General features: G+C 33.2%; 1 protein-coding gene across 1 annotated transcript in view; it reads left to right on the top strand.

Moving 5' to 3' along the window:
* Positions 1 to 19,845, top strand: part of GABRG1 (gamma-aminobutyric acid type A receptor subunit gamma1) — a 71,521-nt gene extending 51,676 nt beyond the window's left edge. The window contains exons 5-9 of the mRNA XM_004419027.3: positions 695 to 777; positions 4,064 to 4,201; positions 4,331 to 4,483; positions 9,540 to 9,751; positions 19,380 to 19,845. Of these exons, the coding sequence (XP_004419084.1) occupies positions 695 to 777; positions 4,064 to 4,201; positions 4,331 to 4,483; positions 9,540 to 9,751; positions 19,380 to 19,649 (856 nt within the window). The 3' untranslated portion in view covers positions 19,650 to 19,845. The remainder of the gene's footprint in view (positions 1 to 694; positions 778 to 4,063; positions 4,202 to 4,330; positions 4,484 to 9,539; positions 9,752 to 19,379) is intronic.
* Positions 19,846 to 24,589: the final 4,744 nt, after the last annotated feature.

Raw genomic sequence — 24,589 nt, 5'->3', positions numbered from 1 at the left:
ACTCTGATTTTCAATGATGTAGTAAAATATTCCTAAGAAAGGATTAAGTGAAGCTTGATGTATAAGATTCAAGTTTATTTCATTCATTGTCTTGAACATATCTGCTTATTAATACTCACCCTTAATGGAAAGACATTTATGATAAAGAGAAAGAAGTCACCATACTTAATCATGTACACTGTTAATCTGTGTGTGTGCACATGTGTGTGTTTGTTGAGATTGAAGTATGAATTTTTAACTGTAAACACGGAGATCATACTGAAATGTGTACAGAGGCACCTTCGTTGGCTGGAGAGAAAAATGTTAAAATTTTCATATTTATGGACGTTATAATATTACCACTTAAGACTATGAGACTTTAGAATTATTATTTTCTAGTACATCACAGTCCATTATTGTAGGCCAAAGTCATGTTTAAAAATTAGACAGAAGAGGGACCAGCCCAGTGGTGAAGTGATTATGTTTGTGCGCTCTACTTCGGCAGTCCAAGGTTTGCGGGTTTGGATCCTGGGTGCGGACCTACACACCACACGTCAAGCCACGCTGTGGCTGCAGCCCACATATAAAGTGGAGGGAGATTGGCAACAGATGTTAGCTCAGGGCCAATCTTCCTCACCAACAAAAGTTAGACAAAAGATTTTCAATGCTTGAAATTATTTCTCATTATTTAATATTTATTTTTCCATCTAAATAGATTGACAATTAATGCAGAATGTTACCTTCAGCTTCATAACTTTCCTATGGATGAACACTCCTGTCCACTGGAATTTTCAAGCTGTAAGTGATAAAATACTTGATAATTTCATAGAATTTTAGTCTCTGACCCTGTTTATTTTAAAATACAACATGAAATGAGATAAAGGATAATTTATACAATTTTCAGAAGTGTAGGTTATGTTCAATTCTCTTAGATAAAATAATTACAAATGACATATTTGTTTTTTGCTTTTAAATTAATAATTAACAATAAATACATAGTGGATGTATATATTTTGTTATATCATTCATCACCAATCTTAGCTTTATTCAAGTGCCCTTTTCCTATTTTGATTAAATAAAGTACTACTGAAAATAGGTTTATGTTCAAGTGTTTTTATACTGCCATGAATAATGAGTTTACTCAAATTTTATTCATCTTCCTCGAGGCAAGACTTAACTTTATTACATTGGATTTTAAAATATATTTCATAGATTGGTTTGGTAGAGAGTATGTACAACATGAATAGCAAATATTGGAGAAGACTTTAATAAGTTGGAAAAGGCAAGGTAGAAATAAGTTTATTTTATTCAAAAGAATAAATGAAACACAGAGATATTATTAGAGCTAAATAAGTTAGATACAAAAACCTAGAATTTTGTTCAGAGGAAATAGTTATAATCTTTCTATATCAATATCAATTTTATTTTATGTTTGCTAACATATTTATCATCACATATACTTTTACAAAAATATTTTTCTAGGGTCCAGGCCAGTGGCATAGTGGTTAAGTTTCTGCACTCCGCTTCGGCGGCCCGGCGTTCACAGGTTCAGATCCCTGGCGTGGACCTAGGCACCTCTTATCAAGCCATGCTGTGTCAGGCATCTCACATATAAAGTAGAGGAAGATGGGCATGGACGTTAACCCAGGGCTAATCTTCCACAGCAAAAAGAAATATATATTTTTCTAGAGAACATATCATTGCACAAGTCTTGAAAACATGTCTTTATCACATTCTAAGTCTTGAACACAAGTCTTTATCACATTTTAAAATCTATTCACAGTAGATTATAAGTATTATCCTGCTTCTTCACTTACAAAATGCCCAAATACCTCTTGTTGCTCTTTGTTAACAATTTTCTTGAATTTTCTTAATGATTATTGTCTCATTAAAATGTCCTTTTTAATTCATAATCTTATATCTCACTGCTTTGATTTTCTAACATTAACTTCTCAATAAATAGAACAGCCAAATCACAACAAAGACTTGATTCATAGGAACACTCAAAAAATAGTTGATATGCAAACATTTGAAGATGTAGCAATTATTATACTCTCCTCTAGATACCATGCCAAAGTTTTTAGTGTGATATCTCTTTAGCTTTGCTTGTCATTATGGGGAATTAACAATCTATCCTGGTAAGTACAACTGGGTGTCATTGAAATAAACATATTATTCATAGCTAACTTTTTTCAGGCACTCCATATGTGTCCAGTAGAGAATTAAGCTTTCTATATCTAATATTTCACAACGAATATCTTTGGAAGGTTTCATTGTGGCTCCCATTTTAAAAGTCAATAGCATGAGATTTAGAGTGGTTGAGTGACTAGCTCACTGTTTTTATTTGTGCCCATACTCCTATATGCTATGACCATACTCTATTACCTCTATAATTACAATAAAAAAAAGGATGGGAAATATGAAAAAACAAGATGGCTAAACCTCTAGAGAACAAAAGAGAGAAGATGGAGAAAGGAAAGAGAAAACAGATCCTCAAACAGGTGACAGCTATTTCATTGTATGGCTGATAATATTATTAAAGTCTTCTCAAAAGCATATAAGTGATCACTAGGAAGGAATTTTCAGCCACAAAAATCCACATAAAAAGTTGAAGCCAGAAAGATAAGAAGGTTTGTAATCAATTTGACCTGAGGACATTTGCCAAACAAGGTAAATTTCAGCTTTAAATTCAGCAGCCTTGTGGATCAGAAATTTAATAGAACATAATCTCTACATACAGCTGGATTACAAAAGGCTGGACACTTAAGGTAACATGAAGAAGTGCCCTCCATACACACACACATGCACACATAGCCGTTAAGGTCTAAAAGCAAAGTTACCTGTGCAATCAGCATACCAGGGTGAAATAACTCCTTGAGAGGATGTAATCACAACCCTATCCCTACATGAATTTGCAGCCCAAATTTCCTTCGTTTGATTGGTCCGAAGGGCACTTGTGGATTTCCCTGTCAAGTGGCAGAAACAAAAAACATATCCTTTTTGGAAGAATGCATCTCCACTCTAGACAGCTACAGAGAATGCAAGGGTATTTTCAATACAAATAACCAATAAAGGCTATTATCCAGAATATGTAAAGAATTCAGGCAAAAAGAAAGAGAACCCAATAAAATAATAACAATTGAACAACCAATTTTCTGAAGAAGAAACCCAAGAATCTAATAAACATAAAAAAATTGCTAGGTTTAATTTATAATTGGGAAAATGTGAAATAAAATACACTCTACAGAACAGTAAAAGTAAAGAAGATTGTCCACATCAAGTCTAAGGAGAATATGGATCCACATGTATTTTCATACTCTGGCTGGTAAGAGATGAGATTGGTGTACTCTTTTTGGAAAAAAGATTGGCACTGCCTCATAAAATGGAAGTTATATGTAACCCATGACCCAGCTATTCCATATTTAGGTATATATCCCAGAGAAACCTTTGCATATATGTCTTTTACAATAATGATGTTACTAGCAGCAGTGTTATTAATAGCCAGCAGGAAACATTACAAGTGTCTATAATAGTAAAATGGATAAATAAATTTTAATACATCTTTACAATGGAACAGATTTACTACAGCTACATACAACAGCATGGATGCCTATTATAAATATGATATTAAAAGAAAATATAAAATAATGGATCCAGTGTAGCAACAATCAAATAGATTTCAAAAAGAACCTACACTAAGCTATTTTTTTTAGAAAAGCATATCAGAAAATCTATAACAAAAAAACAAGGAAAGCATTACCACAGAAATCAGGTTAGTTGTTACCTCTGGTTGGGAGGGAAAATATTATATTGGAGTGGACATATGGGTTTTTCTGGATGCTACCAAGTTTTTATTTCTTGATTTAAGTGGAGTTACGTGAATTATTGTTATTTGATCATTGTATGATTATTCTTCAGACTATACACATAAATTTTATGTGGTATTTTTCATATTTGACATATCTTATAATACAAAAATGAGGGTAAGTTTCAAAAATTTGTCTTTGGATAATGTTGGTATTGCAAGAGGAACAGATTTGGATTTTGTTAATGTATATATTTTTTATTTTAATTTTTTATCTAGATGGATACCCTAAAAATGAAATTGAGTATAAGTGGAAAAAGCCTTCTGTAGAAGTGGCTGATCCCAAATACTGGAGATTATATCAGTTTGCATTTGTAGGGTTACGGAACTCAACTGAAATCTCTCACACAATTTCCGGTAAGAAGGAAACACAAGTCAGTGATGAATGCTAGCATCGAATGGCACTTGTATTTAAACCTACAGATTGGAATCTATACTTTTATCTATTTAAGAGCCAAAACAAAACACATTTTTTTTTTCTTCCAGGGGATTATGTTATCATGACAATTTTTTTTGACCTGAGCAGACGAATGGGATATTTCACTATTCAGACCTACATTCCATGCATTCTGACCGTCGTTCTTTCTTGGGTGTCTTTTTGGATCAATAAAGATGCAGTGCCTGCAAGAACATCACTGGGTATGACATGTGATACTATGCTCTAGAATCATAGAGCTTTTAAAAACATTTTAATATGGTAAAGTTTATAGTTTAATATAGTAGAAATATTCCTCTAACTACAGTCAGGCAAAAACTGACAGATACTTTAGTGCAATATGATGTTGAAATGAATATATGAAAAACAAGTAGGAAATAGAGTTGTAAAGAACTTGAAATTTCAGAAAATTTTTTACTTCTCCTGCTACTAGAGGTCAAGGGAAGCATAAATACACAGCAAGAATTAATACATGAAAATCACACATAGTCCCTGAATCTTAATTCTGTCAATATTTTCAATTACTTTTCATCAAGAGTTTATTTCATTTTTTAGCTGAATCACTCATAGCCAGCATTTATTGACTGGTGTGTGTTTAGAAGACTTTGAAATCCCCTGCTTTTACAATGGAGCTGATGAACAGTCAACTGTTCTAAAGGGCAGGTCGCTGAAAGGAACAAGAAGCTTCTGGGCTTCTGCAATCTATAAAATGTGTAGTTAGTCTGTGAATATTTTGAGAGTTGCCTATACAATAACACTGATTAAAAGGGTAATTTGCAATTCATACTTGGTAAAATAGACTTTCGTTTTCTTTCTTTAGCAATCCATTGCAATAATCAAAATCATAAAAGAAAATGTGTCTAATTACTCTACATTTGTTTAAAAGAAAATGATAACTTACATCCATGTATTGATATACGAAGATAACTTATTGATCAATTGATTCATTCCCAAGATCAGAGCAAGACATGAATCACACTACTGATAACTGTGTCTTAAAAAACATAAAGAAAGTTGGGGAAAAATCTATTTTCAACAGTAAAGAGGTTTTCATGTGGTTTCTATGATAGCTGGTGAATAACTCCGTTTAATAAATATAGTAAAATGCAAATCATGTAAAAGTAGCAAGATAAAGCCTGACGCACCTAGCTCTATACTTGGAAATATAGTTCCCTTGGGAGTCTAAACAGAGATGTAGACATAGCTGGGGGACAAAATGCACTCATATCTGAGTTTTGTTTCCTACAATTATTTCAAATTATTTTATGTTCAAAGGTACATAAATCATTTTAGATTTTTTTGTATGCTACTATGAGTATGACTTAAATATTTTTTTAAACATCATTCTCATATTTTTTCCCAAAGAGAATTTGAATGGATTATTTCTACCATTAGGTTTGCATGAAGCCAAAAACCATATGCCATAGTGTCATCAAAGAGAATAGCCAGTTGTGGAACTGTGTTTTTGCATGAATTAATATTTTTTAATATTAGCATATCAACTGTAATGATAAGCTATAGTCAGATCTAACTTGAAGAATATCTCATAATTATGGGTTCTATGTAGTTGGAGGATCAAGGGTTTTTTTAAAAAAATATACATATATACATACGTACATACACACATACATATATCGTTGAAGGACAATTTCCTGAGTTCTTTTATTCAACATTGCATTTTAAGAAACATTTATCAAATGCTTTATATGAAACAGGCAGTGTTCTAGGTTCTGCAGTGTTAACAGTGGACAAAAATGATAAAATCCTCATGTTCATGTTAGAACATAAAAAATTTATGTTAGTGGGGTATACAGGTAATGTACAAATCTAAAAAGCATATAGTAAAATGTCAGTGAGTAATAAAGGCTGTGAAGAGAAAGCAAAATAGATGCTTAGAGAATAGCAAGGGATGTGGGTAGATATGATGTTTGCTGTATTATCTTGTGGAGTCAGGTTGGATCTCTCTGAGGAGATGGCAGAGACCTAATAAGTGTGGGAGCTAGTCTGGTGGCTATCTGGTAGATAGTCCAGGCTGGGACCACAAGGTTCTGAGGAGGATTCTTCCTTGCCATGCCATGCTTGAGATTCAGAAAGAAGACAACTGTGGCTAGAGTTGACTAAGTACTGGTAGAAAATGAGATTGGAGAAATGACCGGTAGTTAGATCATGTCAGCTTTAGTAGGTCATTTTAAGGACTTTGGATTTTATTCCAAATGTGATGGGAGACTATTGCAGGATTTTGAACAGGGGAAGCCATGGAAGAAATATCAGTGAATCCTCTTAAAATCCCAAATATTTTCTTATAATCACATTTTAGTAAAGTGAAATTTAATACAATAATTGATAATGAAATCAAAACACACATTGGCTTTAAGATTTTTTTTTAGTTGAGATGGGACATAATTATGGAAGCCAGGAATACCTTTGGAAATCTATCTTTGTCTATGGGAATGTTGTGATTTATTAAGTTACCAAAAAAACAGCGTACAAGGAGAGGAGGAGGAAAGACTAGTGTTCACCGAAATTATTTAGCACTTACCATAAATGCAAAGCCTTTTAAATATAGTTCTGGTTTAAAAATAAGTGAAGCAAATACTGTCAAGAATAATGGGAGAAACAAACAAATCTGCAATCATCATTGAACAGTTTAATACTCTTTCTCAGTCATTGATGAAAAAATGAATACATAAAAAAATCAATTAAGATGTAGAAAATCTGAATGAAATTATCAGCTACTTGACCTGATTGATATTTATAGAACACTACACCTAACTACAGAATACACGATATTTTCAAGTGCATACAGAAGATTAACCAAGATCTCAATAAAATTCAAAAGACTAAAATTTTGCAGAGTATTTTCTAACCAAAATGGAAGTAAATTAAAAATGAATAGGGCCAGCCCCGTGGCTTAGCGGTTAAGTGCACGCGCTCCGCTACTGGCAGCCCGGGGTTCGGATCCCGGGCGTGCACCAACATACTGCTTCTCCAGCCATGCTGAGGCCGCATCCCACGTACAGCAACTAGAAGGATGTGCAACTATGACATACAACTATCTACTGGGGCTTTGGGGGGAAAAAAAAAGGAGGAAGGATTGGCAACAGATGTTAGCTCAGGGCCGGTCTTCCTCAGCAAAAACAGGAGGATTAGCATGGATGTTAGCTCAGGGCTGATCTTCCTCACAAAAAAATAAATAAATAAAAAAATGGAGAAATTGTATAAAAAAATTAATAAAAGTAATATAGATAATAATTTACTTGTGAATTAAAAAAATGATCTTTTAGGTAACCCTTGGGTCAAATAAGAATCAAAATGGAAATTAGAAAATATTTCAAACTGAATTTTAATAAAAATTTAAAATATAAGTATTTGTGAGATGTAGCTAAAGTATTACATAAAGGGGAAATTGTTATAGATTTAAAATGTTAGTATTGGAAAGGAAGAAAGACTTAAAATCAGTATTCTGAGTATCCACTTTTAAGAACAAATAAGTAAAATAAATACCTTTTGTATAAATTTATTATAAGTACCAAATAAGATATTACTGTGCCAGTTTTTTAGATGAGAGACACAGAGGAGTTAAGATACTTCCCCAATGTCACAGAGCTAATAGATCGGAACGTCAAAATTTGAAACTAAATTTGCCTCCATGACTCCCAACAGATCATACCTGTTTCATCTTTAAGTTTTTTTTCAATCCCAAGCGATGATGAAAATAAAAAGATGAACATGTGAGAGGAATTATTAGGGTATGTTTCAATGGAGACGTGAGGAAAAGAGGTGGCTATTGCCTTCATCATCCCAAAAAGACCCTTTCTATTTTTACTTTCATCTCAGATGTTGCCACTCTACAAATAATTGACCAAATTAATAGACAGTTGGCATTATATTTAGTACTGTTTGGAGAGTAAACAGTTCCATTCATAGGGCCATGTTTCATAGGACAAAGAATGAGAATTACGGCAGTTTAGAGAAGAAGAGGTACAGCATGTGCAGCTGTGAGTGACGGGGCCTAAAATCGGCAATGTCAAGAACCACAAGAAGGCCGTGGGTAAAGAGAAACAGGCACCCCCAAAGATACACGCACAGGGCTGGGGGCCAGGGGGATATCCTACTTTTATATGCTGAATTCTTCAAAATATGAAGATTTACTCTATGCTTTTAAAATATTCTCTTGATATAACTTTGCCTGTATTCCTTACTTAAACTTTGAGATTGAAAAATAGGTTTGATTCAAGTTATCATATAAGAAAACACTGTACTAGTTTGGGTTAATTTTAACCGTGTGTGGCAGAAAATCTCAAAGCACTGTAGCTTAAATTAGGTAGAGAAGTATTTGTTTTTTATTTTAAAAGTCCAGAAGTAGGTAGTCAGAGGGTGACTACAGTATGAGGGACTCGGGTTCCTTCTAGCTCTCATGCTGTGGGTGATTTTAATTCTCATGGTCATCTAACGTTCTAAGGTGGCTGCCGGTGCTCTGGCCATTGCATTCCAGTGGAAAGCCATGAGGACGAGGGAAATAAGGTCATTTCCTGTCTCTTTAATGCCATGTCTAGTTTTAATTGAGGTATAATTGACATACAACCTTATATTAGTCTCAGGTGTACCACATAATGATTCAATATTTGTATATATTGCGGAATGATCACCACAATAAATCTAGTTAACATCCATCACCACACATAGTTATAATTTTTTTGTGTGTGTGATGAGCACTTTTAAGATCTACTTTCTCAGCAACTTTCAAATATGCAATACAGTATTATTAACTGTGATAACCATGCTGTACATTACATTCATGACATTTATTTTATGACTGGAAGTTTGTCCCTTCTGACTCCTTTCCCCTATTTTTAATGCCATCTTTTGGATATTGCTTATGTCCTTGACTTAATTCTCCTTGGCGAGATCTCAGCCCGTGGCCACGTATAGCTGAGAGAAGGTACCAAAGAAAGTTGTTCTTCCAGACAGCCACATGCCAGATAAAAATTGGATGATCTATTACTGTGGAGGAAGGAAGGATGGGTACAGGGAGTCAACTACAGAACTTAGATAATTAAAACTCACACAAACACAAAGAACACATTGAAGATAATTACCTATGGTTCCTGGTATTTTTTTTTTGGTAAATTATGAATAATCCTATCCTTTTGTTTCCATTGTTAATTTCCTCTCGCAATATTGCCAAATCAGATGGAAGAATAAAAATGGTCTGTTAAATTATTTTTCAACTTCTGTTTTTTTCCCCTCCCTCCACAGGTATCACTACAGTTCTGACTATGACAACTCTGAGCACAATTGCCAGGAAGTCCCTACCTAAGGTTTCTTATGTGACTGCGATGGATCTCTTTGTTTCTGTTTGCTTCATTTTTGTTTTTGCAGCTTTGATGGAATATGGCACCTTGCATTATTTCACCAGCAACAAAAAAGGAAAGACTACTGGAAACAGAAAGCTAAAAAATAAGGCCTCGGTATGTTAAAAATCTCTATTTTTATAAACAGCAACTTACTCTTAGAGATACTATTTTAAATACTCTTGTTATATTTGTTTAAACTAGCATGGATGCTTGAGTTATGTTGACAAAAGATAAATAAAATTAAGATGAATCTGGAGTACCTAACATTGCCCACCAAGAAAAGGATATTTATATTTCTCCTTAGGAAAGACTCTTGGATCTCCCTTGTAAAGAGTGGTTTCTTATGCTGTGAATTTTCCCCAAGTGGTAGATTCTTTGGACCTAAAAAAATTATTTAAGATCTCTCTTTGATCCTATTTTTGTGTTAGGATTTGGACTTCTAACAACAGGTGGCCCACAAAATACTTTTTAGAGATAATGGTCCCTCTTTAATGTTAGTGTTGAGCTGTGTTTGCAAGTCATAGCTATAAAATTCCTTTTGATTTCTGTATATTCGTACTTTCTTTCTCCCCTTTCCCAATCATATATCTGCCTTAACTTATATCACATCAAATTGATGTATTAGAATTGTTTCTATTGCTTCTAAGATGCTTAAGTGTTGAATGATTGGCTAGAGTTTCTTGTTATAATGGCAATTACAACAATCTTAAAGTAATATCTAACACTTACTAAGTATGCCAGGCACTCCTCTAAGTACTTTACATGTGTGATTTAATTTATGCTCATATGAGTACAAATTCAGTAATTTTCACAAGGACAACCTTAAGAAGCGAAGGATCCAGGACCCAAACCCAGGTATTCTTTGGTGTCAAAGATCACGCTTTATATTTCCTGTTCTCATAAGACTCAGAAAAGTAGATACCTGTTTCTGCACTATCAACAAAAAAGGCACTTTATTGCTGATTTCAGTAAATGTTTTCAAAACAGTTCGTTCCAAAATACCCAAATAAATGAGAACTGTATAAAATAGCTACATGTGAGTGGCAAGCTTGTAAGCCTACCATAGTGTATATATAATGAGGCATAGAATTTTCCATGTTATCTCCTAACTTTGTAAGTTTTAGGATTCTTTTTCCTCCCTTCCCCCATTTTTCATTAGTTTCTTTGTAAAACTTGGCCATACTTTTAAATTATATTTTACTTTCCGTGTTATACTCCAAGGACCAAACCCTTGTGTATTTGCTTTCAGATTCCCACAATATCCCAAGAAAGCAGAGCACATTGCTGGCAGCACACATTTGAGAACTTACATTGTACAATTAGTTTGTGACTCTCTCAACTTGAGATTATTTTAGCTTATCAACATAGGATGTATTATAGCCCCTGAATGGACAAACAGTCAGAAGGCAGTGATGTCAACTTTAATATTCATTTGCTAAATTTTTAGGGAAAGAAAAACACAGGTTTTCTACTATTATCCTTTGATCAAAGCCAAGCATCTTCTCTGAATTTTCCATTTCATCATTTACTTATCCATAGCTGTGTTCAATTACTGCCTTGAAAATTTTCCTTTTGGAAGTTGTGAATGAAAATGTTTGGAATAAAAATAATTAACATTAAAATCCAGGCTATGTACAATCTCACCAGGATTCTCTAATTTCATTCTAAGAATATGTAATGTAGGTACTATTATTATATTATCTAAGGGCACTCAACCAGTAAGTGGCTACTCAAGGACTGCAGCTAATCAGTTTGACTCCAGATCATGCATTCTCAACTACCAGGTGTTGCATTGGCTCAGAAAACTGAAACATTGGAATGCAAACTTTAAAATTGCAATGTTTATTTAATCACTCATTCATCGAATATTTATTAAGAACACCCTTGTTCTAGGCACTGTTCTAGAATAGCTATTTAAGAAAAAAAATCTATATGTGAATATTTAAAATTTAGCATCACACTCCAGAAGCAAAATACTAAAGATGAAAAGTTAAGGAATAAAAATTAAATGAGAACTTTGAAGCACTAAATTGCAAATATCAAAAGTTACGTTGACATATAATCGACTACCTAGGTACGAAAAATGTTTACTTGAGAGCCATCCAATATAAAGTTCTATAGCCTTTTCTTTCTGTTCAGTTATGTGCTTTATGAGCTCTTTGATACTAAATGAAACTTTGAGTACAATGCTGGGATCAGTAATCAAATCTGACTCCCCACGTGGTTTAGTGGTCAGCCATATGGTCTTGCTAATCAGGTAAATCAGAACACACTTTTATGAAGAACAGACAGCTCTGCTTGCTGTTGTCTCAAATGTCCTGTTTGAAGGGCTTTGTGGAATCGGCGTTTTTCTTCTGTTCCAGCCAAGACAGTCAAATGCACAACCTAAACCCAGAAATCTTGCAGCATCTTGCTTTTACACCTGTTTCAATTGTTTGTGAGTTTATCTTCCTCCCTCTCTCTTTATTCGTCTTTCTCCATCCTTCCATCTCTGCACTTTCTTTTATAGGCTCAAAATTCTGAGTAGTTTTAAATCCAGCATTTTCCCTTTTCTTCTTTAAATCATTTATGGGAATAGGCTAGAATCAAAGACCTTGTCTAGAGTCACTGAAAGGTCAACATGTCTGTTAATAAGCAAAACCAAAACCCCCAGCTTAACTGAGAATCCCAGAATACTCCAATTTATTTTCTTTAGGAAGAGATGGTACTGGAGCACAATAGATTTTTAATGAACCCTCTAAGAAAAACATAAATTAGTAGAGAGGCTTTCCACCTTACTCTCCACCTGATATATTGGGCCTTTTCTCTCTCTCCTTCCTTTTTTCCTTTCTGTCTCCCTGTCCCTCTCTGGCCCTGCCTTTCTTCCTTCTGTTCTTCCTTGTATCCTTCTTCCCGTTTCGTTATTTCTTTCTTTTTCATTTTTTATTGTGAATGTCAATGAAATTTTAACTTGGTCCATATTCCCATCCAATATAGTTTATGGTGTTTTTATTTCTATCTATTAAGAATAAGATTCAGGAGTGTTTCTTCCAGTATCTGTTTTCAAGATAATCTAATAAATTAACTATGTTGGAGCATGGAGTCAAGACTTTACGAAACAGATAAAGATCACAGAAAAGCGATTGTAGTAAACCAGCCAACTAAAGAATAGTTCATGTTGAAACTTGACTATTCACCCCATAGAATGTTACAAATTTCAGAAAACCATGTTATACTACATCAGGGGCCTGATATACCCACTTAAGGATAGAACTTGTTTGCAATCTCTCAATTTAGTTAAAATGTAAAATAATGGAAATTTATTTTACCAACCATGGACAAAGCACTTTGGAGAGAAAAACGATAAAATGTAATCTCTGCTTTTAGGGATCTTTAAATCCAGTTGCAGAAAAATACATTAGAAATGTAAATGTAAGATAATGAAGTCCAATACAAATAACAGTCTAATATAAAAATCAAAAGTAAACAAAGACATGATAAGGGAATTAGCAATTAAATGACTAGTTTCAAATACTTTTTCAGAAGCAGAATATTTTCTATAATGAATATAAATCAAAAATACTTTTAAAGGAGATATTCTTATTGAAATAGAGACAGGTACCACAAAGTCCAACCTATGTGGCTTGTCCTTTGTACTGAGGAAATCTTGAGACACTACGTAGTATGGTCTGTGAAACATTGACTTAACAAGCACATAGTGTTGCGAAGAGCCTATGTCAATGTGGGCCCCAGTGGAGTGGGATGGCTCCTTTCGTGTCAAGTATAAATAATGCACTCAAAAAGCATCTAAGCTAATTCTTCTAAAGGGAATTTGACAGAGAAAATTACAAAGAAAGTGTGACGTTATCAAAATAATTCTTTGCAGAATAAGTTGCTGTTTTCAGGAGAACAAATTAGGAAGAACATTTAAGGCAGAGGGAACCATGTGAGCAGATCTGAGGCTTACAAATGAGAATAAACAGTAGACTGGTATATGTCCCAAGCTTGTTGTCCAATACACTAGCCACTAGCCATAAATGGCTAGGTTGCTTGATTTAAATTAATTAAAATTAACCAAAATTTAAAAATCAGTACCTTAGTACCATTAGTCACATTTCAAGTGCTCAATAACTACATGTGACTGGTGGCTACCATATTGGACAGTACAGGTATAGAACATGTCTATCATCACAAAAAGTTCTATTGAACAGTGCTGGTCTAGAAAATAGGAATCTTACGACAGAAAATAACCCAGGTTGAGGGTAGAAAAATGATTTATGGCCAAGATGTAGAAAGTCTTTAGTACCATGGAAAGAAATTTAGATTTTGTCCTGTCAGCACTGGTCAGCCATGTATGTTTTTAAGCAAGATGGCATATTTGTATCTATGTTTTCTGAAAGATAATTAGAAATAGCATAGAGTATACACTTGAATGGCAAAAGAAGCAGGGAGATGAATTTGGAGACTATTGCAATAGTCCAAGAAGTAATATATTACTGAGAGCCAGAACCAGCATATTAGAGTGGAAATAATGTGTGGAAGGTTTTGTTTTTTTGTTTTTTGTTTTTGCTCACAATCTCCACCCCATAACCCCTTCTCTGCACAGAAAAGATCTTATTTTCAGTCAGTTGCATACCTATTTGAATAAACATTCATATGACTTTCAGAGTACTAAAATAGTAAGCTATATCAATACACAGTTTTACAAATTATAAACCAACCTTCCTATAATAGTATTAGGCAAAGCTCTCAGGAGTGATCATTTGATATCAGCAAAAAGTGAAATATAGCAAGAAGGTGACTTAAATGATTGTAAAGAGTCAGTGGATGTGGGATGTTTTCAACAGATAGGGTAACCATTTAATATCAGTTACGACAATGGTCATATAATGCTCCTCTGGAGGTGTAGCGATGTCACCAACTATAGCTCTCCTTCTACCTTGTTTACCAAATAACACTGCTTCATATTTCTCTTCCTACTGAAACAACCACAGATTATTGCAGCTGAAAAGGACCAGATTAATCATGAGTAAAATCTCATTAAAAAAATTGTTGTAATAGTAATATATGTGCAGGATTGAAACACATGAACAAATCAAACAATGTAAAATGTACAAATGAGGAATAAAATTCTCTGCCCTGTACCCTTGGTCCCAACCCTCAGAATTAATCACATTTTCACCATTTCTGTTTTTACTTTCCTCTGATGATTAGTTCCATTATATTTCTAACATTTGGAGTACCAAATTTCAAAGTAGTTATAACTCTTTGGTATAAATGATAGAAAAATACAGCTTTCCCATTGTCTCCTTCCTGTTCTTTTCTTCAATATTTTATCTTATGATTAATAGTTACTGCATTGGTTAATTTTTAAAAAATTAAATAATATACTTAAATCTCTACTTCTTAATTCACTATTATGTTTAATTCTAATGCCAATCTGATTATTATTTCTTTGTCGGTAAACCTTTTTCTTTTCTTACCTAAAATTTTTCATCATCGTCTGTTTCACCATGCTGTAAAATTTTTCCTAAGAATCAGTACACTTTCTGTTTTTTGACCTCATTCATTTCCTTGTTACTTAATATTCCTATCTCTTATTTCTGAGAATTTTCTTAATTCTTTATTTCAATTAATTTCTGTTTTCTTCTGTAAAACAATTATTAGATGGATTTAGATCTCCTAGGTGAATAATCCATGTATTCCAGATTTTCTTTTTATCATGTTTTTCATTAAGGTATTCTTTTTCTATACATTGTGGGCAACTTCCTCAAGATTTTACTTTACAATGCTTTCGATTTTTTTTTTTAATTTACGATAACTTCTTGAATTTCTGAGAGCTCTTATTTTCTAATTGTTCTCCCTCGTTCTTTCCTTAAACGGACACATTATCTCTTTAAGTATTTCTGAATGAACTAATTGGAAAGTTTAATGTTCCCTTATGTTTCCTGAAATATTAAAATCAGTAATTCTGGCTGTTCATCTTCATTTTTTTCTTTTATATTTCTGGCTTACCTTGAAAATCCTTGACGATTCTCTTCAACAGGCCCTGCAAACTTGGCACATAAATGATGAGTTTGCAACTGTCAGATTTCACATCCGTGTGTGTATGGGGAGCATGGCATCCGATTGCTTCCAAACATACACACATACACTCTAAATAATGAGGAGGGTATTGCTAGGACATTCCAATACCAGCTTAAGCAGTCCTAATCCTCCATGGGGAGATGTAAGGTTATTTATTTACTTATTTTAGAACTTATAGCTTTCTAACCAGGAGCAAATGCCAACCTGTCAGCATCTCTACTTCTCTGCATGCACAGTAGGGACTAGTTCAGGAGACAGACATTTAACCAATGCCATGTTTTCCATCCTATCATTCTCATTCTTCCTACTTTAGAGTGACTGTCTCTGAAGCTTTGATGGGAAGAATGGCTCCCATACTCATGTTCCCATTTCCTGAGCCTCTTCTAAAGTGTGACTTCCTTTGGTCTACTTTACCTGTCAGCTTATTTCCATCTGTTCTTTGTCTTTCACAAACTCAGTACAAATTCTGGCATGCTGATTGGCAGCTCAGCGTCACCAAGATCCACCTCATGTCTGTTTTTAACGCTGATGTGGATTTTGTAATTTTTGAAATCCTGACTGATACTTAAATGGGATTTTGTGAAAGTGGAGTGGAGAGAACCAGTGCTTAGGTTGGCATTCTCATGTGCAATGTTTTAAATGGGAAATTAATAATAGTAATAATAGTATTTCATCATATCAGTAACATGCTCTTATAATGTATGCTATTCATATTAATAATATTTAATACCATTAATGATATTAGTATTTGATATAAATAGTAATTATAATATTATGTAAATACATATGTAAAATAATTTGTACATAAATGTTTTATTTACTAATTAATAATATTTATATGACAATAATATGTCTTGATGCTTAGAATATATTTTTTATATTTAACTGTATTATTATATACAAGTAATATACTATTTAATGTATAAGCAGACATATATGTATCTTTAATAATGAGAATGGGATCAATTTCTAAAAATGTTAAGTTCAGCTATATTTTTAATGACCTTTTGAAATAACCAAAAAATTGTGTATTCTCAAAGCTATGTCATTTGAAGTAAAAGAAAATCGTATTCAATTATGTGGCTTCTTTTTACCACAGTTACACTGATTTATTTTTATTTTTTCAATGCTTGCACTTTGAGAGGCAGTAGATCTTTACTTGAGAAGTTATAAGATGGGTAGTATAGTTGCTCTTCAGATAAATAAGGTTTGGAATGTGTATATTCTTCCAATTAATCTTTCAGTGGTTTCCAGGTCACAAACCTGTGTGTCAAAAATATTTTGTTTTATTGACACTGTGTCAGCTCCTTGGATATTTTTCTCTGCACATATAAAGTCTATTTCTATTCACATTCATCATTCATTGAACTGTAGTTTCTTTCAGTTTATGAACTTGTGGTGTTGTGGGGGGACAGCAGGAAACTAGAAATTTGTCGGTCTAAAGTGTCACTGCAAAAAAGCTCTCCATGATTTTGACCACCAGAGATTAGTCCATTTTGTAAATGAACCACTTGCAGTTTCTCTCCACTTGTGTGCACTTTAATGTTTAATCACCCCTTTCATGCACAATTGATATCTCCAACAAACACATCATCTTTCCATTCATGGCAGTGCTGAGTGATCTATGGAATGTGTTTTATGCCATATAACCTTGAAATTACCAACTAACAAACTTGTATTTTAATCACTTTTCTCTCTGACTAGCATTTGAACATATGCTATTTAAGTATTAAGTGACAAGGAAATGAATAGCAATTTGTCTCATTTTTGTACATAATTTTAGTGCTCCACTAAAATTTAGGAGTTTAGTCAAGTATTCTCAAATGTCAACTTCAAAAGATCTGTCATTAACATTTAATAATACACTGCCTCTGCTTTTTTCGGTACATCTAGGTAAGTGAGTCATGAATTTATTTGTGTTTAGGGCATTGCTCCTTATCTTCAGGCTGCACATTTTGTTTCTAATATGGATATTATGACTTGTATGATGCATTTATCTTTTTAAAATATCACTAAATGTGATTATTTTCTTCTTTTTGTGTCTACCGAATGTTTAATATTTAGTGGTTTTGATTCTATGTTTCCTTTTAGAAATAAAATGGGTTTGAATATAGGTCCAAATTTTAAGAAATTCTCACTTTTTATGTTTAATTTTTTAAATCTTTTCCATGCAGTATTTAGTTTGCATGGCATTGAGATTTATTTCGAAATTTAGGATGAAAAAATTGATAAACGTTTTCATTTGAAAGAATTTAAGATCAAGTTAAAACAATTTTTATAATCTCAGCATTGTATTTAATGTTTAGATAATAAAACCACTGATTATAATAAATCGTGAGATTCACATGTTAAGATAACCCCTGAAATACGCAGACGTTCTGAAGGATGAAGTTATTAAAACTGCCATCTTTATTCATATTTTACTTGCTATTTTATTTGTGTCCATTAATGAGTTTTTTTCCAGTAACATTTTTGATGAGGTCCAGATTGTTGTTGTTGTTATTGTTGCTCGTTTTAGCACATATTTTATAGCCAATGGTGATATATCCTCTTCAAGAATCAATGGTAGCAATGACAATAACATCAATAAGTATTACCTATTTGCAGCTGAATACTTGCTATGTTTCAAATATTTTACCTGGTGCTCTATGTGCATCATCTCATTTAATCGTCAAACAGATCTACTTGTTGTTATTGTAATTTTTGTACAGCAGAAGACACAGAGGCAAAAGAGCAGTGACATTGCCTGTTCAAAGTTATACAACTCTACCGGGCAGAGCTAGAATTTCAGCCCAAGCCTGTCTGACTCCAAAGTGATTGTGTTAATAGTCCATAGTCTCCTGACCTTGCTTGATTTTTTTATGTTTTCAAAAATTCTGTTTATTATTTAAGTATTATTCAGAACCTAGAATCATAAAACGTTAATTTGATATGTGCCCCAAATAATCCTGATAATAATAGTAGCTGTTATTACTGGGCAAGTTGGGACACTGGTCATTTCGCATAAGTTATGAAATTTACTCCTCACAACCATCACAAAAACTAGATGCCAATGTAATTCCAGCTCTGAGGAGGGCTACATTGGTAGAATGAGCAGAATTTTGAACACCGGTTGTTCCCAAACATGACGTTTTAACTCCTGTACATTCTCTCTCCCAAATATGATGCCTTGCACTTATCCACTACTACAAACCCAATATCTTTCTTATTCATTCACAGTTTCTCAAAGTTTTCTGCTTTATCAAAATGTCATCTTTGCTGTTTGTTCTCATTATTACTAAAATAAAGTACATAATATTACCATAGCAAATAAACAGATATTTGTAGCATTGTGAATATTTTACTGTAAATATCATAGAAATATACAGTTTATTCTCATTTTAGAATTGGATTCATGGCTAACAATGTTTTAGTAGATCAACTTTCTAAAGGTATAAAATACATTTCATTTTGAAAGTGTTTCTTTTTCTGCATAATCTTTGGAATGTAAAATAATATTATGTGTTATAAAATAAATTATGATCTTAAAACATGTTAGGATTGAATACTTGTTTGATTTTTGGAAAATAAGAGTATTTTTATTGCATATCAATCTATTAGAGTTTGCCTTGAGGGAACGAATTGATTTTTCTTTATGCTTGTCTTTTCCTCAAAACTCATTTATCCTTTTCCTCAGATGTCCACTGGACTCCATCCTGGATCCACTCTGATTCCAATGAATAGCATTTCTCTGCCACAAGGAGAAGATGATTATGGATATCAGTGTTTGGAGGGCAAAGATTGTGCCAGCTTCTTCTGTTGCTTTGAAGACTGCAGAACAGGATCCTGGAGGGAAGGAAGGATACACATACGCATTGCCAAAATTGATTCCTATTCTAGAATATTTTTTCCAACAGCTTTTGCCCTGTTCAATCTGGTGTATTGGGTTGGCTATCTTTACTTATAAATTCTACTTACCAGACAAAAATCATAAGCAGTCTGACAGAATCCAATTATCATCTACTGGACTTCAATTACATGAAGTTCACATTTAAAACGCAGAGAAACCAATGTTTAAAATGTGAATAGTATTGTAACTATTTTAAGGCTTTCATAGGTAAATAAAGTAGCAGCTTTCAGATTAACTTACTTAAATTTGTGTAAAACAGATTAGTTGCAAATTTCAGTATATAAAATAGTATTATATATTTTTAATTTAATTTTCTTCATTTTACTTATATCCTATTAAGATTTTGAATTTATAAGTTCTGTAATTCATATTTAAAAGATGGAATAATTTTAATACATATTTTATTTAAATATAATCTGTCATTATTTTCAATGGGAGCCTAATCTAATGCCTAATATTTATGTAGAAACATTTTGCCTAGAAAGTATGGTTAATTTGATTTTTTTTGCTTTTTATTTATATGCTTTGTTTAGAATAGAGCTAGTTGAAAACATAAAGCCATGATTTCCTTGGATTTATTTCTAAGATGTTTTACTCCCAAGAAGAAATTATTTTTAAATTCTTTATTAATGAAAGAGGAAAAGACCAATTTTTACCTTATGAAAAAGCCAATTTTTACCTCTATTTTAATCCAGTTAATTTCCTGACTCAATATTAAATAGAATCCAGTTACATTTACTTTTAGTCATTTATAAACTAGGATGGAAACCACCAAAAGTCATTTCTATTAAATACAAGCTGGAAAAAAAAAAGGAAGCATGTTACACTTAACCATTTTATTCTCTGTCTCATAGCATTTACGAAGAATGAAGAGGTTAACACTGAAATGTTTAGCTCTACCAACACCGAAATTAAACTCAGAGAGAACTGATTTTTCCTTGATGCTCTACAAAAATGTTACGTATGCTAAGTTAACAAAAACATTGAGGAATAGTGCTTGTATTTACTCATTGTGGTTAAAGAATTATCATCCAACAAATTGAGTTGAAGTTTATATTGATGCTATGGTCTTAAATATGTACTGTTAACATTTTTCAGATCAGAAATATTTTGGAAACATAGTTTTAGGCCTGTGTTGTATATTGCCTTTCCCAGCTCTTAAGTTTGGACCTGGTCAGTTTTACAACTTCGTTATAAATTGTTATGATATTCTCTTTCCAAAAAATGGGAGCAGGCTCAAAAATTGTGTTAAAGGTGGAGTTTTGTTAGAGAGCAACTCTAATGAACATGAGTGTAGGAGCTCTCCTAATTCTTAGAGACAGGAGCAGAGAAAGTCTCACTATAGTTTAAAGCCTGTCAGTTAACAGTTTTCAAAACGTCTCTTTTGTTGAAAGGAGAGTTGAATTTAGGCTTTAATTATTATATTTCTGTAACTAGTTTGGCACATCAATTGTTTATAAGAATGCCATACTCATTCACCATCACCTAATTTTCTGGAAAATCACCAGAGTGATCTTGGAGATAACATTTAAAAACCTTTCCACTGCCGAGTGCAACTATCAGGATGAAGCGTTTTATGATCAGGCCTTTCTTATGGTGTGTGGAGGAAGCTGTCACCTGTGCATTTGATACTTGAGTTTTTAATGCAATAATTCCCCCTCACGTTAGCAAATACGTGAGTGAGGCTCTGGCATGATTATACTCATGTTTTTAAAATATATGTTTTTTTTAATCTAAATATATTTCATTGTGTGTTCCCCAGCTAAATCTGAATTTTTTCACTTTGTTTATAAACCTCTGAAAAAAGTAAGCATGAATTGAACGATAATGCCCAAATATCCACCGACACTGCTTTTTTTGAATGGAGAGCCAAATTAAACTTTGGCCGTGTATATATTCACTTACAAATTATTCATGTGTTCATTTTTATAACATTGAGTATTGATGGATATTCCTAAGATGAACATTTATTTAGGGACAAATGAAAAATGAAGTACCCATGAAGAATAAAATACTTCACTAAAATGTATTATGGCTATTTCCATATTTTAAGCTATAGCCTGTTCATTATCATGGGGCAATTTTAATTTTGGGATCCTACAAGTCTATCTGAGCATGACTATATTTTAAAATACTTAAAAATGCTTGATATAAATAGCTTTGATGTTCTCATTGGTGTTCCATTAACTTGGATTTAAATGTAGGCAATATTTACAAGTGGAAATAGAATTGATAAAAATATGAAAGCTGTCTTTCTATATAGATTCATTGTATATACCATCAAAACAAGCACTTATTTTCAAAGCCAGTGGTATTTTGAGCAGTTTTATTTAAAATGTAGATCAGAAAGAGAGGTGTACAAATCTTATTATTTCTAAAAATGAGAATGAAAAGATGAAAATGCAATAGACTTTTTACAAGAAATCAAGTAAAGCATATTTTCAAAGGGAATGCAGTCTAACTCCTATTCGTCTCTTCTTTCAAGTATTAAGTTTTGCCATCTTAAGGAATAATTTTTTTAAAAATCCATTTTTCTAGATAAGTTATGTCTTAGTTTATTAGATTCACTGGAACTCGTGTTTCCTGGCTGCTTTGAACATTTTTAACACTAACATAGACCAACAAGGTGGATATAGAGGATGGGAAGGATAATTGGAGCAGAAGGATTTAGAATTACTTGGAAAACTGTAAATTCATATAGACCCATCCTCTAACTATGTGACCAGGATGTAGAAGTTCTGAGAAGGGAAACTGTGACTGGCACCATTTTATTCTCTTGGATTTACAGTCACATGATAATATCTCATTTATTCTTGAATTGCATAGATAAACTTAGGCTGCTTGAAATTAATTTCTAAAATACCAAGTAGTTTCTGGAAAAGGTAGAAAGAGCTTCAATTACTTGAGCATTCAGTAGAGAAAGGACAAAATTCTTCACTAAATCTAACTAAATATAAAGTTAAATATAAACTAAATACAAAATGTAAGTAGGAATTAGACTGTTCATTTCATACATTTTAAGTTAAAGATACAGATTTCGTTAAGGATTTTTTAAAACATTAAATTTAGATTAAAGCACAATAAATGTTCGTAAATATGGAGACAATCACCAGGGCTTTTTCTTTCCTTTAGTGTGTTCCCACCTTGTGACATCAATATATAATCATAAAATTTACTATATTTTAGCTTAAGAACAGGGCCAAAGTTGAGGGCTGCATTCTTGCCATTGATTCAGCATCAAAAAGGATGATTGTTAGGGGCTAGCCCTGTGGCGTAGCTGTTAAGTGCACACACTCCGCTGCGGTGGCCCCGGGTTGGCAGGTTCGGATCCCGGTCGTGCACTGACATACAGCTTGTCAAGCCATACTGTGGTGGCATCCCATATAAAGTAGAGGAAGATGGGCACAGATGTTAGCCCAGGGCCAGTCTTCCTCAGCAAAAAGAGGAGGATTGGCAACAGATGTTAGCTCAGGGCTAATCTTCCTCACAAAAACAAACAAACAAAAAGACTGATTACTAGTACTGTCACATCAAGAGGCCCATAATTGAAAATGTGAAATTGTATTCCAAGTCAATATGTAGTGACTAAATGCATCTTGTACTTTGATTATATATAATCAGGAGATTTAAAAAGGAATGATTTGTTTGAATAAAATTGAAATTAATAACCAATAATTGAATAAACAATTAATGAATAAATTCATATATAAAGTTATCAAAGTTGTATACCCATGCCTATTTTCACTCTTGCAAAATTTCCCGTAGCAAGATACCACGTTCACAATTGTTTCATTGATCTTAGCACTGGAGTTGAAGTGACTCAGTAGACATTTAATGATTTAGCATTTGTCCCACCATAAACATTTTGAAAATAATTTCTGATCAAGCTATTTTTCTCTACATCATCAAATTTAAGCCCTCGATGCCATACCATATGAAGACTGGACATACTTGGTATTATGTCTCTGCTGGTCATCCTTGTTTTTCACTGCTAGGGAGCCCTAACAGGCCACTGTAAAGTCACAGAAACCATTAACAAGTCTCTATCAGAGACATTCCAAATGGAGTTTCCAAACACTATTGACCACATTCCTCCAGTAAGTGTAAGATCAGTTCAGCCTTTTTTGTATTTGCATTTTGAAAGCGATGTAATCTAAATTCAAATTTTTATGTAGCACTTGCTATGTGTAATGTACTGTTCTGGATACAATAGCGACTATAAAGATGAACTGTCAAGAAGCATATAATATAGTCAGAGAGCAAGAGGATTAGTTACACAATTTAAGGGAGGGAGGATACTCTGGGAAGCTTTCTTGGGAGATGTGTTTAGAGATGGGAGCTTGAGGATTCAGTATATCAATAGGTGAGTTTAACAGAGATCACACTTTCCAGTTGAGTAAACAGCTTGAATAAAGAAACAGAAGCATAGACACACAAAAGAATTCCATTTTAATTGAAGGTTGAGATTCATATAGAGACAAAGCTGAGGCTAGAAAGACAAGTCAAGCTTTATGGTAAAGAGGCAAGAATATGAACTTCAGGAGGCTGGGGGAGATAAATTCATGAAGAGTTCACAAAGATACTTGAGCACAAAACAGCCATTATTAATACTGCAGAAATTGCATCTTAGTGCGTGTTTGAAGTAAGAAAAGCCAGTTAGGAGGCTACTATAATACAGGAAGTGAGAGAAGATGAAGGTTAATTCCCTGAAGACAGAAGTTCAAAGGAGATGAGAGAAAGCCCCTGAATAATAAAAACAAGTGGCAGTCGTGAAGCTGTGATTAACAAGTGACATTAACCGAGCGACATGGGGTGTGTGAGGGGAGAGGGGGTTCTGTATTGAATAGTACCTGTTTGTGTGTAAATAGACACCAAAACACCACAGGGAAATTCTGGATGTATTACAACCTTTTTGCCGTTACCTTGAATATTTTAATCAAATGCTTATTTTTCCTATTGATCTATGTTTTTCCCACACTCAGGATAAAGAAAAAAAA

The sequence above is a fragment of the Ceratotherium simum genome, chromosome 8 (assembly GCF_057802395.1).
Source record: "Ceratotherium simum simum isolate JZ-2026a chromosome 8, ASM5780239v1, whole genome shotgun sequence".
In the NCBI taxonomy this organism is placed as follows: domain Eukaryota; kingdom Metazoa; phylum Chordata; class Mammalia; order Perissodactyla; family Rhinocerotidae; genus Ceratotherium; species Ceratotherium simum.
Note: the sequence above shows the minus strand (reverse complement) of the source record. Positions and strands in the feature narration are given on the sequence as shown.